A 13910-nucleotide genomic window follows, 5' to 3' on the forward strand; every position below is an offset into this window, starting at 1 on the left:
GTGATGCTGCTGGTGGTTCAGCATGAGCTGGGTGACATCGGCTGAAAGAGCGAAGCCGTCTGGGCTGGAGAGTGTGTCCGCTCAAGCTGCACATTCAGGGGGCACATCCCTCAATCTTTCATGAAGCTCCCTGAGCAGTTTCCAAACCAAAGCCATTAAACATCACGGTGTAACGATCCCAATTTGACAAATAAACTGCTGCAGGCTAAAACATCCATGTTAAACCGCTTTTGTGCACCAAAGAACGGAAAAACAAGAGCAAGGAAATCTTAGCCTGGATTTTACTACTTCCACCAGTACAAGGTGGGCACACATAATGAATGACTCCCTAAGGCATCCAGCAAATTGGCACACCCCCGAAGTTGGACTCGTAGGGTTGGCGTGCCCCTGCAGTGCCGTTTCCTGCATCCATGAAACGCTCTTGCGTGCAAGAGGACCTGCCTTGTTCCGCTCATGCACAATTTCGCCAGCCGACTGCGGGCTATTGCGCTTGGTCTAACTAAGTCCAGCTTCTCTTGGGTTCTGTGAGCTCGAAGCCTTTGGAGGCCCGAAGGAGAAGGAGAAGTAAGAGCTGGGCGTGTGCAGATGGGTATCGGCCGCGTCGGTTCGCTGCTTTGGATGGCCATGGAAGTCCATGGTCCAGCTGCTTGCTACCAGGCCGACACGCGGTGTCAGCTCGATTTGACACAGCTCTCCGCAGAAAGAGCTGTCGGCGGAAGGCGAGTGTGGTCCTGCTAGCGCTGCGAGAATGTCATTGCACATGCTAATCTCCCGTCCCTGGAATATCACTGAAATCTCGGGGATTAATGAAAACTGACACATGGATTCAGTCTTGCAGATACCGCGGCGGCTGGGGGGGTCGTGCGTGCTTTTGAGAGGAAAGATGCCATCCGAGGAAGCTGTTGTTTTCTGCAGGGATGTCGGGGTGGGGAGAGAGCCGTTTCGGTGAGAAAGGAAAAGCAGAGTCTTTCGCTGGGGTGTTGGGAGGCGGAGGAAAGGGGGCACGGAGGACAGAGGAGCAGGGAGAAACTGCTGTGGACGGAGTGAGGCGAGCCTGGAAGCAGAGCCGGCTGCAGGTGAGGGTTCGCGTGCAGTCCCTTTGCGATGCGTGGAAGGGACCGTAGGGTTTTCTGGGAAGAAGGGCGCGTTTGAATCGGGCATGTCTGGTCTTGGATTTAGAAGGGCTCCCCACCCTGGATAAGAGCCGTGCAAGTGCACCCCACCATTTTGAAATGCATGGGGGGGTGCCTTGAGAGATGGTACTCCCTGGAAAAGCTTCCCCCAAGGTGGGATCATGGGACTTGCACTCCGATACATCTAGAGAGCCCCAGGCTGGGGAAGCATGGATTAGAAGGTGGGTTGGCCACAGCTCTGTGACGTGAACCCCCGCCCCCCGCCACAAAATTATGTGAGGCTGGAAAGAGGGGGTGAGGGAGTGACGCCGCCCCCTCCATCTCATCTCTGCTGCAGCTTACTTGGCCTTCCACGTGCTGCACGGACACCCCTCTGTGGCAGAGAGGAGAAGGCTTCTCTCCTCGGGTGACCCTCTGAAGAGGAAAGGACCCTGGACACGTTCCCCCTTCCCAAGTAATGGGGGGGGTGAAGTAGGGGGAGCTAGCTTCCCTAGCCCTGCCCCCCATCCGTTCAGAGTGCCAGGCATGGAACACCTGAAGAAGGCGTGTGAAAGAGGGTCTTCTCAGTGGTGGCTCCCCAGGAGGCGTGCCTAGTGCCTGTATTGTTATCTTTTCAGCACCTGGCAAAGTCCTCTCTCTCTCTTTCCCCCTCTCTCTGGCGTTTCAGAGACTTAATGTCTAGAACTTTATGGCTGTGTGTGAGGATATTTTATTTATGTTGGTATGCAGATAGGGGTGTGTGTGTGTTTGTGTGTAATTAATTTATCTAATAATCATCGTGCTTTTTCTCATTTTGTATTGCATCTTTGTCCTTCAACTCATTTGCACTGTAGTGTAGTCATTGAACTCTTTGCAATTCACTTGCTTGTAGGCAGGTTGAGATGATGGTAGATTAATCCTAAATTATCGGAGAGTATAGAACAACAAAATATAAATAAAAATTAAGAAAATATATAGCATAGAGAAGAGAGAACTAGGGGACTGGAAGGGGACTGGGTTGTGCCCAATTGACTGGAAGATCTTTCTTATTCATTCAGATAATGAATGTAGGAAGCAGGAAATAACATCATTTATTGATTTTTTGCTGGATTCCTACCACAGCCAGCTCCGATCTCTTGGGACAGGGCAAGTCCTGGATCTGAACTAAAAATCAGGGCTGTCTCATCTCTCCAGTGGAGAAGTGTGCATTCCCATGCAAGGTGACTGTTTTGAATCCGGCCCCTTTCAAAACCCTTTGGAGAAAACCAGGAATAGGTTGTTGTTTGACACAACAAGTAAAATAAGGGTGCGGTCTGATACCTGCTTGCCGAGGAGTAAGCCCCACTGGACTCTATCGGACTTTCTTCTGAGTGGGCATAATCAGGATTGTGCTGAAAAATACCTTGCCAGTTCCCCCAATATTGTTGTTAAACGAAGTAATGAATTGGAGGCTCCTTGCAGGAACACAAGAACTGCGGAGAGATGACGGAAATCGAAGCCCGGGTGAAGTACGTGAAGCTAGCTCGATCGCTGAGGACCTACGGTGTCTCCTTTTTCCTTGTTAAGGTAAGAGGGATTGAGGCTGGAATTGGATTAACGTGATTGAATATGTCTGTTTTTTACGTATACCACAAGGCTTGCTCACAGCAGAGAGTGGCCCGGGATTTTTCCTGCAGACGTTTCCAGAGTTGAAACTTTATGTCTTGTCCAACATTAAGAGAGGGAGATGTGCTCATCTGTGCCAAAGAAGAAGGCGCAAAGGTCGTCGCGCTAGCCAGACTGGAGTGGCTTTCTGGCATTCCTGTGAAGCCAGATCCGAGTGAGGGCTGGGCTTCCTGCCCTCTCTCCGACACGGAATCACGTTGCGTCACGGCAGGGAGCGTGGCTCCCAGACAGGGATGCCTCTTGACTCAATCCTAATGCTTCAGAGCAGTTTCTCTGCTGAATAAAAACGGACCCCGTGCCTTTATGCTTGGCCGCCTGCCAGTTCTCGGCATTCTTTTCCAGCGCGTTAACCCCCCTGCAAGGGAGTGTTTCTTACACAAAGAAAAATGACTCTCCTGGGGAGCTGGATGGCCCGACTGAATTAGGCTGTACTTTTTCAAATTCTGAAATGACTTAGAGGTTCTAATAACAGGTGGCTTCATGCTGACATCATTGCCTGCTATGGAAAGACAACAGTTTGGGTAATTATTCGTCTGCAGTGGCATGCTGGGATGCGTTAAATTAAAAATGCATATTACACGTCTGTAACTTTTTTTAGCACTGACTGAAGCGATTGCTAATGAAGTCATTACAGTAACCATGGCATGAAATGTCTAACTGGGTGAGGAAAGGCAGTGGCAGCTCCTGCGATGTGAATTATTTTGCCCACAAGAGTTTTGGTTATCAGCACGTCTTGCATTTCTGAATGCCAACAACCTGGAGACCAAAAGGCATCATATGAAGGCGTTCGGTTCTTGACACCAGACGTGCAGGATTCAAAGGCTGTTAGGATTCAAAGGACTTCACAGAGGCAGCAGGGTGCAGGAACAAATTGATGCCCTCGGGCTGAGGAGACCAGATTTCAAAACTGTGCCACTCCCAGGAAGTCTTGAAGCTACCTGCTCTCAGCCTAGCCTACCTAACTAGGTTGTTGTGAAGATGGGGTGCAGAGGGATGAGGAGCATATAAAGCACCTATGCTCCTAGGCTGATGGATGAGAAAACATGTCACATATAAATCATTCATCCGGTTTGAAATATTAAAAAGTAAGTTTCCAGACCTCATGATTTTGAAAATTATCAGAAATGATTGAATGTTACTTGTTTCAAGGGTCTAAATCAGGGGTGGGCAGCTTGCAGTCTGCAGCCCAGATACATTCCACCACCCACCCAAAGAAACCCCCTCCTCTGCCCATAGTCACTGAAGTTGCTGGGCTGGAATTGGTCTTTGTAGCCCTGGAGGTTTCCCACTCTGGATTGAGTCTGAGTATTTTTCGGGTGACTTAGGACCAAAACCTTAAAATGCAAAGTAAAACAGCTACATCTTTTTTTCAGTGGTGGATAAAAATGGCACAGAGGGGCAGATTCATGGAGAAATTCATGCCTGAAGCCATCCTCTCTCATCTCCGCCTGGGGCTTTCCCACTCCACTTGGAGGGATGGGAAATTGCAGGCATCACATATGGAATGAAAAAGGAGGCATGGTGATTCCAGAAAGCCAGGATGTTTGGGATAGACAAGTTCTTGATAGCGTCCCTTTGCATTAACTGCAATGCCAGATCTCTCCGCTCAAGCCTAATTTTTTTCCAGCAGAGCAGCAAATCCTGAGATGCAGAACGACGCTTTCTCCGACCGCAGATCTTGGAGTTAGCTAAGTTCCCACAAGCCTGTTAAGTCAGCAGCTTGTGCGATTACACAACACGCCAGCTTTCCTTCACCGTGCCCGACGGCTGCGGGCTTCCCCTGCCCACCCTCGCACGTGCAACTCATCAGACGAAAATCCGATGGTGGGGAGAAGCCGGCGCTTCCTGCACAAGCTCTGTGTTTTCCCTCCATAGGAGAAGATGAAGGGCAAAAACAAGCTGGTCCCCCGCCTGCTGGGCATCACCAAGGAGTCAGTGATGCGGGTCGACGAGAAAAGCAAGGAGGTCCTGCAGGAGTGGCCCCTGACGACCGTGAAGCGCTGGGCCGCCTCCCCGAAGAGCTTCACTTTGGTACCTGCCTGGTGGGAGGAAGAGTCGGGCGAAAGGGGCGCTTTGCACAGGGGGGAAGCTGGTCCCACTTGTGGGGAAACCTCCTTGTTGCAGCGGTGCTTGGGCCGCGATGGCCGGCTGTGCCTGCCCCCAGACGAGCTCCTCGGGAGGCCAGCTTCTCGCCCCTGCTCCCCTCCTCCTCGGGGCTCCCCAGCTTGCTGGACAGGACTGGCCCCCCTGCTCCAGCTTTCCACCCCACCCCCCCAATTGCAGGAGCAGGACAGCCCACGGCAGGGAACCCAGACTGGAGGAGCCCCCTGTGCGGGTAGGAAGGGCTGATCCATGCTGGGACCTGCCTCTTCCGTGGACTCAGCCACGGGGAGTGAATGTAAGACCTTATTTCCGTAGGACTTTGGGGAGTATCAGGAAAGTTACTACTCCGTGCAAACCACTGAAGGGGAGCAGATCTCTCAGCTGATTGCGGGCTACATCGACATCATCCTGAAAAAGGTAGATCCGGGGGAAGGGGCGTCTCGCGCTGTTCGCGCTAGCGGGTGGGCTTTGGCTTGTGGTCTTTGACAAATGGCATTCCTTGATTCAGGAGCTCGTGGAAATCAGCCTCCCCTACCCAGATGCCCTCCAGGTGGACTACAGAACCCATTGTGCTGGTTGGGCACGCTGGAAGTTGTAGTCCAATGCGTCTGGGCGACACCAAGTGGCGAGACACAAATGAAATGTACTTTGCTATGTAGGAAAGGCAGTCCTAAACATTAGTGAAAACTGGGACATTTTTCCCTGTGTCCCCTTGTTTTTCCATGGGCAAAATTAGTGAGTGCTTAAATTGCCTCTCCGTGGAGTCGCGTCGCCCTTTGCCTGGGCTGAACTCTTAGCTGGGGACTTAGAAAACGTGCACTGAGCAGGCAGAACCTGCCAAGACGTGGCGTGTGCTGCTGCAACCGGGCTCCTCGGAACCAGAGCACCCGTCTGCGGCCACCGCCTTGGTGATCTTGTGAAATGCTCTGGCAGCAGAGGGAGCTCTGCCGTGCGGTGGCAGAGCAGCGTCTCTGCCCCCGTGCAGCTCTCCGGATCCCGCCCAAGGGGAAGCGCTCAGCCACGTCTGCCAGGCTGCCAGGCACCAGCCCGGGGCACCGGGGTCTTCCATGGCAGTCCCGGCTGGGTGCCACATGGCTGCAGAGCCACAGAAGCAGGGGGCTGTCGGCAGCAGGCATGGGAGGCATACTTCCTCCTCCCCTCCCGCCTATTCCCCCCCCTCCCAGGCAGGATTCCAGCTAGAGACACGCATGTGCATGCCTGTGGGTGGGGGAGCAGCCGTGGGGAGGGTGCTGGGGGGAAAACGGCAGGCAGGCAGGGTCACGGGGGTGTGCGATGCCGGGGTCTCCGTTTCAGGCCGTCCTGTCGGAGGCCTTCAGCGGTCGCCTGGGGCTCGGGCACAAGTCTGCTGCCAAACGCGTTGCTCTCGCCCAGGAGCTAGTCCAGGTGCTGGAGGATGCAGGTGGCTGTTCAGAGCAGATCCCCTCTGGGGCTTTGTTGGGACGGGGACAGGCGCCCGGAGGCAACCGGCCTTGGAGCAAAGATGTCGCAGTTCATGTCTGCAGGCAGCGTGGGAGGCAGGGCCGCGCAGGGCAGAGCCACGTTAGGAGAAGCGGATCTCGGTGTGTGAGCCAGGACGGGCCTCACGGGAAGAGGGCAGTGACAAAGGCGTCCTCTTCACCCTTCCTCCTGCAGAAGCAAAGCAAGGACCGGTTTGGACTGGAAGGGGACGAGGAATCGACCATGTTGGAAGAATCCGTGTCGCCTAAAAAGTACGTCCGTGCTTCAGGCAGCGAGCCAGAGCTGTGCCCTGTGGTGGAGGCTGGCGAGGTGCAGGGCCCGGCCAGGATGCTGCCCCTGCGATGGCTGTGGAACGGGCCCGGCAGCACCTCCTTCCTTGTTCTTGAGCATCGCCCACCTGCAGAACGGGAAGAAGTGATTTTGGGGACTCCCAAGCAACCGCAAGGAAAGCGGTCAGCTTTCTTTCGGTTCCCGTTGTGGTACTCGGGGCCCGTCTGTCTCTCAGCCTCCTCCGTGCCGCAGGGCAGCCATACCGGGAGCAGGGAGGGCTTGTGCCGTCGCCGAAGGACGGGTCGAAGGTCCTTTAGTTCTGGTTTCATGAGAAGGCCCTCAGGCACGGCTGCCCTGCCCTTGCAGGTCGGCCATCTTCCAGCAGCAGTTCAGCCGAACCGGGAAGGTGGAGCACGGCTCGGTGGCGCTGCCGGCGGTCATGCGTTCGGGCTCCACTGGGCCGGAGACGTTCAATGTCGGCAGCATGCCCTCGCCCCAGCAGCAGGTGACGGTCGGCCAGATGCACCGGGGCCACATGCCCCCCCTGGTAAGTGCCCCGTCATTCCACCTCCGCTGTCCTTGCGTGCGTAGCGCAGGTGCGTGGCAGGCGTCTGGACCCAGGCTGCATCCCGCTGCCACGTGGCCCAGGGCAAGACTGGCTCGCAGGTGCGCCCAGGTGTTCACAGGTGATCTGCTGGGGCAGCTGCCCCTCTCTGCAGACCGAGGAGTGGCCTTTCCAAGCGGCCAGCCTGTCGAAGTGAGCTCAGGCCGGAGCAAAGCAGAGCCAACCTACCCCTCCTTGGGGATTAAGTTCCCCGAGCCTTGGGGTAGTAACCTGACGGCTTCTGGATGCCAGGGAGCTGATCCGTGAGCGAGCGGCATCTCCCTGTTGCTGAGCAAGGCAAATCCAACTGTCATTATCTTGTGGTCTAAATTTTGCCGGAGGGAAAGAGAAGCAGGAAAGGAAGAGCCAAGAGGATAGGCTTGTGCAAATGCAGTTACTCACGTGTCGGCTTCCTTTCGGTTCCAGTTGCAATGAAGAATCATTCTTCGCAGATACACAGCGCTGCGGAGCATAGTGATAAAATTTGGGAAACATTATAGTTTGATTCCTCCCCTTGGACGTTTTTATGTTGTGCTTCCGAGCAGCAACAGAACATTAAACATTAAAGAACATTAGGAAAATGTTCTTTAATGTTCTTTGAAGCTTGCAGTTTCTTTCTGCTCTTGCCAGCAATTACTGCCACTTGGCTGGTGTGCTGATGACCCCAGTGTGTTCCATCAGCTCAGTTTTCCCCAGGGAACCCTTTTGGAAATAAAAATAAAATAATATGTGGCAATAAAGATTCGAGAATGATTGCTGATGAACCCTAGTGCAGCCTCGAGACGCAGGAGACTCGTGGCGGCTCACCCAGAGGAGATTCAGAACCAAGGTTGCCTTCTCCAGCTTTGGAGATGCTTCACGCCCATGGGTCACAGCTCATCTCCATTTGTGGTAGTTCCCCAGACACACCAGAAGGATTTGGACAGCTTTGGCCCCGGTTTTCAGAGGCAGATTTTCTCTTGCAGCTCATGGGGGAGAGGGGCAGCTAAAACTGTACCTATAGAAAACCCTAAAGCGTGTGTAAAGGTGGGGGTTTTGCAGTGCCTGTACCTTTGGGGGTGGGGGATATTACCTGCGGAATGTAGCTGGGGGAGAACAGAAGTATTCTGGGGCTGCTTTGGATTTCAAGCATGCTTTCTCTTTGGGTGTAGAAAACTAATTGAAAGAAAAGATTACATTGCATTTCTGTGACAGTCTTGGGCTTCTGCAGAACTCTGGAGTATCTGATTTTCTATTGTCAAGCAGAGAAGCAGGGAGATAAGGAGGAAGAGAGAAGATAAAAGTGGAAGGAGGAAACAGGACAAAGCTATGTGAATTCTTGGGGCTGTGGAATTAGCTCCCATCTGGCCCCTTCCCTTCCCTTCCCTTCTTCAAGCAGGGTTTTTTTTTTTTTCTTTTCGCTTGTCCTCCATGGTTAACATTAAGCAAGTATCTTCTCCTTTTCCATGATAGTGGTTTTGTTTAGCTTCATTTTAACTGTGTTTATTGACTGCCTGGTTCATTGTAGTGTTAAACAACAGCAGTGTAAACATTTGCCAAGTTAAAGAGCAGAGCAGAGCCGTTTCCAGTCCCCTGCTTCTGCAATGGAAAGGATCCTGGGGGGCTGGCCCAGAAAAGACCCCCCCCCGCTCTCTCCCTTTGCTGGGAGGAAGCAGGGATTGGCTGGGAAGGACCGCAAGCAGGCTCAGCAGAACTGTATTTATTTTCGCAGCATTTTGGCCTGCTCATGAGCCAAGAGCAGCTTACAAAGATTAAGAGTAAGGCAGTCCCTGACTTCAGCTTTACAATCGAAAAGGCCTGTTACAAACGGAGCAGGGATGAGATGGGCAGAGAGGAAAGGGGCCCAGTGAGGCGCTAGTCCTCAAAGCGGCAAGATGCAGCTCTTTCTGCTACGGACCGCGATGCACCCCCAAAATAGTGAAGAGTTGTCATGCCGATAATTAATCATGAGTGCTGATGCAATGCTGGGGAGACGGCTTTTCCCCGCTCGGCCACATCATCTCCTAGTTTAAAAGGTGTGGGTGGATTTCCATGCTGCCGCGGTTGCCGGCGTGCCCTCCGCCCGGAGAGGACCTGGCTTGGCTGACCTCCCTGGCCCTTGATACTGCGGCCTGATCCTGCCAATGCCCCACCCGGAAAGCCCAGCCGAGAGCGCGCCGCTGCACACGAACCGTCTCCGAGGCCCCTGTCCCCACCCCTTCGTTCCCCGCCAGACCTCCGCTCAGCAAGCCCTGATGGGGACCATCAGCACCAGCATGCATGCCGTTCAGCAGGCGCAGGCCGACCTCACCGAAGTCGACAACCTCCCGCCTTTAGGAAACGACATGGTAAGCGCGGGTGGCGGGCCGGGGAGGGCGATGCGCGGCAACTCCGTGGTGTCCAGCTCCGTTTCCTTGCCCCAGCCGCCTCTGGGCAGCTCCCCGCTGCGGGAAGCGCCAGGAGGCAGAGCTGTGCTGACTCAGGCGTTCCGCTACTCTCACCTGGACACCCATCCCGGAAGGGACTGGCTGGACCTTCAGGTCTGAGGGTCCCTCTATAAGTACCTGAAAGAAGAGAGGAAGGTCAAGGTCTCTTCTTGCGGATGCCAGAGTGCAGGACACGGAATAATCAAGTCAAGTTGCGACAACCCAGATTCAGGCTGGACATCAGGAAAAGCTTCTGGCCCCTTCCAGCTCTACTATTCTAGGGCTCTAAGTCCGATCGGAGCAGCTCAGGCAGCTCCCGGCCCTTTTAATGGCACGCAGGAGGGCTTCCTGTGCATTGCACCCGGCCAGGGGGTCTGACCCACCCACGGGCTTTTTCCTGATCTGATCTCAGCCCCAGTTTGCCCAGAGGGGCCGTTTCTGTCACTTTGGGTCACTGCTGTGCATGATCCTTGATCTTTTTGTTGGGTGGATGCATCTCACAGGGGCTCCTGAGGTGGAATCCAACCTTCCTGCTCTTTTCCAGGCCTCCAGAGTCTGGGTTCAGAACAAAGTGGATGAGTCAAAGCATGAGATACACTCTCAGGTGGATGCCATCACCGCCGGGACGGCCTCCGTGGTGAACCTAACAGCAGGTAAATGGGCAGGTGCTGATTTCTGGCTTCTTCTGTCAGGGTGCCGGTGATGTTCCGGGACGGGCAGATCCAGGAATAATGCCAAACCATCAAGCCGAGGGTGTATTCCGTGCCTTTCGTGTCTGCCCAATAATTCTGGTTCTTGGAGCAGATGACAAACAGTTCAAAATACTAAGCCGCCATAGCATGGTAAAACATATAAAGTGCAATACAAATCTTTAGACTAAGATACAAAAGGACGCAAACAATACGCTGTGCAGCAATTGATCCGACAGCCAGGTGACACTCTGTGTGGGATTTATCTCAGGCGTGCGGGGCCACTACCAAGAGGCCCCGTCTCCATAGCTACCCACTTAGCTTCCCTTTGTGGGGATACCTGGAACTTCTGAAGAAGGCCTGAGCAGAAGGGGGCCTGCCCTCAGATAGGTGACTGCGGCAGGATCAGAGGGAAACGCTTTCTGGCTCAAACCATGACTAGCAGCAGGCTTCCTCTAGGCCTGAGATGCTTTTTTCTGTTCTGACTTGTTTGTGGCTACGCCCTCACATTCCACAGGTGACCCGGTAGACACTGACTACACGGCCGTGGGCTGTGCCATCACCACCATCTCGTCCAACCTCACCGAGATGTCCAAAGGGGTCAAGCTTCTTGCTGCGCTGATGGACGATGAGGTTGGAAGCGGGGAGGACCTCCTGAAAGCCGCGCGGACCCTGGCCGGAGCCGTCTCAGACCTGCTGAAAGCTGTGGAGCCAACGTCGGGAGAGGTGAGGCCAAGGAGGCAGCTCGCGCCTGGACCGCGGAAATGCGCTCAGAGCTCCAGCACGTGACAGGGCTAATCCCAAGAGCGGGAATCTGCAAAACATTGTCCGCTCCTGACCAGCTGGGGCTGCAGCTTGCGGCCCAACTGGGAGGGCTTCTCCAAACGGAACACACCCCTCTGCTTGGACAAGGTCATCTATTTATTTAAAGTTTTATGTGCCACCCATTACTAAAAGACTCTGGACAGCTTACAAAAAACAAAAAGAGAGCAACCATATGCAACACACAAGACGCTGCATCCAATAAATGATGATAAAATCAAGGATAAAACCAATTAACTATTAAAATATTGGGAAAATAAAAAGGTCTTTGCCTGATGCCGAAAAGAATAGAGCAACGGTGCCGGGCGAACCTCCCCGGGGAGCGTGTTCCACAGTCGGGGTGCCACTGCTGACAAGGCCCTTCTCTGAGTAGCTACCCTCCTGATCTCCTTCAAGGAGGGCTCCCAGGAAGCTCTGAGCTTAGATACTGAAGATCAGATTCTGAATGTTCATAGAACTTCTGAAGCATTTCAGCTGCATAAATACGTATTGGGTGATGCCCACGTGTTCCCCAAGTGGAATGAGGGTCAAACACAGCCAGTGGTGGATTTTGTCTAGTAGGAAGGGTGCCATGGATGATGTTAGTACCAACGTCTGAGGTTTGAGTTCATGGAGAAACACCCTTCCGGTATCCTAGGAGCAAGGGTCGTGTCTCCTGGCACTTAATAGGGGCCCTCTCCCTCTTCCCTGAGAGCTGGCACTGAGCTGCGTGGAGACAGCGAAGGCCCTGATGCGAACTGGCCGAGCACTCGTGGTGGAACTCAATAGTCTGTTGCCCAGAGAATGCCTGCAGTCCAGTTCCCATGAGGGCAGGGAAGCTGTCCAGTTGGCTGGGATTGAGACCACGTGCCGGAATCGGCTGAGCACTGGGATGGGGTCCCAGGTTGCAGGGAAGCGGGGAGACCAAGGCCCTCCGAGGTGAGCGGGCTGAAGGGAAACTGGGGCTAGATTAAGGGAAAGTTGAGCTGAGCCTCGAGGTCCCTTTCAGAGGAACCTGCCCGGGACAAGATCTCAGGAGACATGGTGCTGTGCAGCTTGGGCGGGCGCAGGATGGGTCCATTCTGGACGAGAGCCCTGCCCTGGCCTTTGTGAGGTGAGGGGTCTTGCGGCTGTTCCTGGCGAGCGAACCGCCGTGCGAGGCCGTGCGAGTAACCGGCCTTCCTTTATTTCCCGCCTCTCCCGCAGCCTCGCCAGACGGTCCTGACAGCTGCCGGGAGCATCGGCCAAGCCAGTGGGGACCTGCTTAGGCAGATCGGAGAGAACGAGACGGACGAGCGGTTCCAGGTAGGGGCGACTCCGGGGCGGCTCCCGGTCCAACCTGGGCCCAGCTGGGAGAGTGTCTCCGAAATGGAACGTGGACCCTCAGCTGGAATGAGTTTCCTCAGCCTGTGCACAGGACTGCAGCGAAAATATTTATGCTTCCATCGAATGGATGAATCAATGAAAAGGTTTAGCTCTAATGTGTGGATCAGTGCCAGGGACATGTACTCTGTTTTTACAGGGACCCTTTGCTACAGCAAAACAAAAACATCGCAACCAAACTTCGCATCATTGTCAACCAAGCCCGCTTTGACTTTTCGCTTTCAGAGCGTGAAAGACGTCCAGTCTGTGTTGGAGAGCCTCGCGGTGCTTTCTTTTTGCTTCCCATTCTCCCTGATTCGGCTCCTTCTCTTCCCCAGGATGTGCTGATGAGCCTTGCCAAAGCGGTCGCCAACGCCGCCGCCATGCTGGTGCTGAAGGCCAAGAACGTGGCCCAGGTGGCTGAGGACGCAGTCCTGCAGAACCGGGTGATCGCGGCTGCCACGCAGTGCGCGCTCTCCACCTCTCAGCTCGTAGCCTGCGCGAAGGTATGGCTCGGGGGACTCCTGGGGGCTCCCGGCCGTGGTTGCTCGTGGGCAGAGCTTTGGTGGGAACAGACCCTGGCCTGGTTGTGTGGTCAGAGCAGCGTCTGGAGTGAATGACGTAGGACCTTCTTGTGCAGAAGGGCCACTGGATCCATCCCAGGGGACAGGGAGCTTCTGCTTCCTTCCCATGGGAGACGGAGCTCTCCCTGTCCAGGGCCATCAAACCATGCAGTTCAGAGTCGGAAGGGACCGTGGGGTTCTCCTTTTGGAGCCCCTTCCAAAGGCAGGGTCTCAGGGCTGGGTGCAGCTCCCACGTCCCTGGCAGGTGGCCGCTGGCCACTCTCGGTTGGCCCGTGCTGATTCGGCCTCAGGGAAACGATGCAGGTCATCAGCTCGTTTTCAGGCCAGGGCAGAGTTTCAGTCCAAGCCACTCCAGGGCCCTGACGTCCGCAGGTGACCTCTGGCCGAGCCTGCAGGTGGTCGGAGGACAAAGTGAGAGCGAGGCCCACTGTGCAGTGCAGGCAGGCTAAGAAGGGAATGCGGCACACGACATGGCGGCCTGTGTCTCCCCGCAGGTGGTGAGTCCCACCATCAGCTCCCCGGTCTGCCAGGAGCAGCTGATCGAGGCAGGCAAGCTGGTGGACCGCTCGGTGGACAACTGCGTCCGAGCCTGCCAGGCGGCCACGGACGACACGGAGCTGCTCAAGCAGGTCAGCGCCGCGGCCAGCGTGGTGAGCCAGGCCCTGAGCGACCTCCTCCAGCACGTCCGCCAGTTCGCCAGCCGCGGGGAGCCCATCGGGCGCTACGACCAGGCCACGGACACGATTATGTGCGTCACCGAGAGCATCTTCAGCTCCATGGGCGATGCTGGTGAGCTGCTTGAACTTGTCCTCAGCCAGGAGCCGGGCAGGTGGGGA

The 13910-nt window shown here is 55.0% G+C and overlaps 1 protein-coding gene across 2 annotated transcripts in view; it reads left to right on the plus strand.

Annotated features, from left to right (window-relative positions):
• Positions 1-13910, plus strand: part of TLN2 (talin 2) — a 116287-nt gene that overhangs the window by 54089 nt on the left and 48288 nt on the right. For both annotated transcript variants that reach the window (XM_044438951.1, XM_044438950.1), the window contains exons 10-20: positions 2574-2678; positions 4653-4808; positions 5196-5297; positions 6534-6610; positions 6996-7176; positions 9447-9560; positions 10183-10291; positions 10845-11053; positions 12335-12433; positions 12829-12996; positions 13569-13863. In XM_044438951.1, coding sequence (XP_044294886.1) covers positions 2574-2678; positions 4653-4808; positions 5196-5297; positions 6534-6610; positions 6996-7176; positions 9447-9560; positions 10183-10291; positions 10845-11053; positions 12335-12433; positions 12829-12996; positions 13569-13863 — 1615 coding nt within the window. The remainder of the gene's footprint in view (positions 1-2573; positions 2679-4652; positions 4809-5195; positions 5298-6533; positions 6611-6995; positions 7177-9446; positions 9561-10182; positions 10292-10844; positions 11054-12334; positions 12434-12828; positions 12997-13568; positions 13864-13910) is intronic.

Source organism: Varanus komodoensis, unplaced genomic scaffold (genome assembly GCF_004798865.1).
Source record: "Varanus komodoensis strain SLA01 unplaced genomic scaffold, ASM479886v1 scaffold33, whole genome shotgun sequence".
Lineage (NCBI taxonomy): Eukaryota > Metazoa > Chordata > Lepidosauria > Squamata > Varanidae > Varanus > Varanus komodoensis.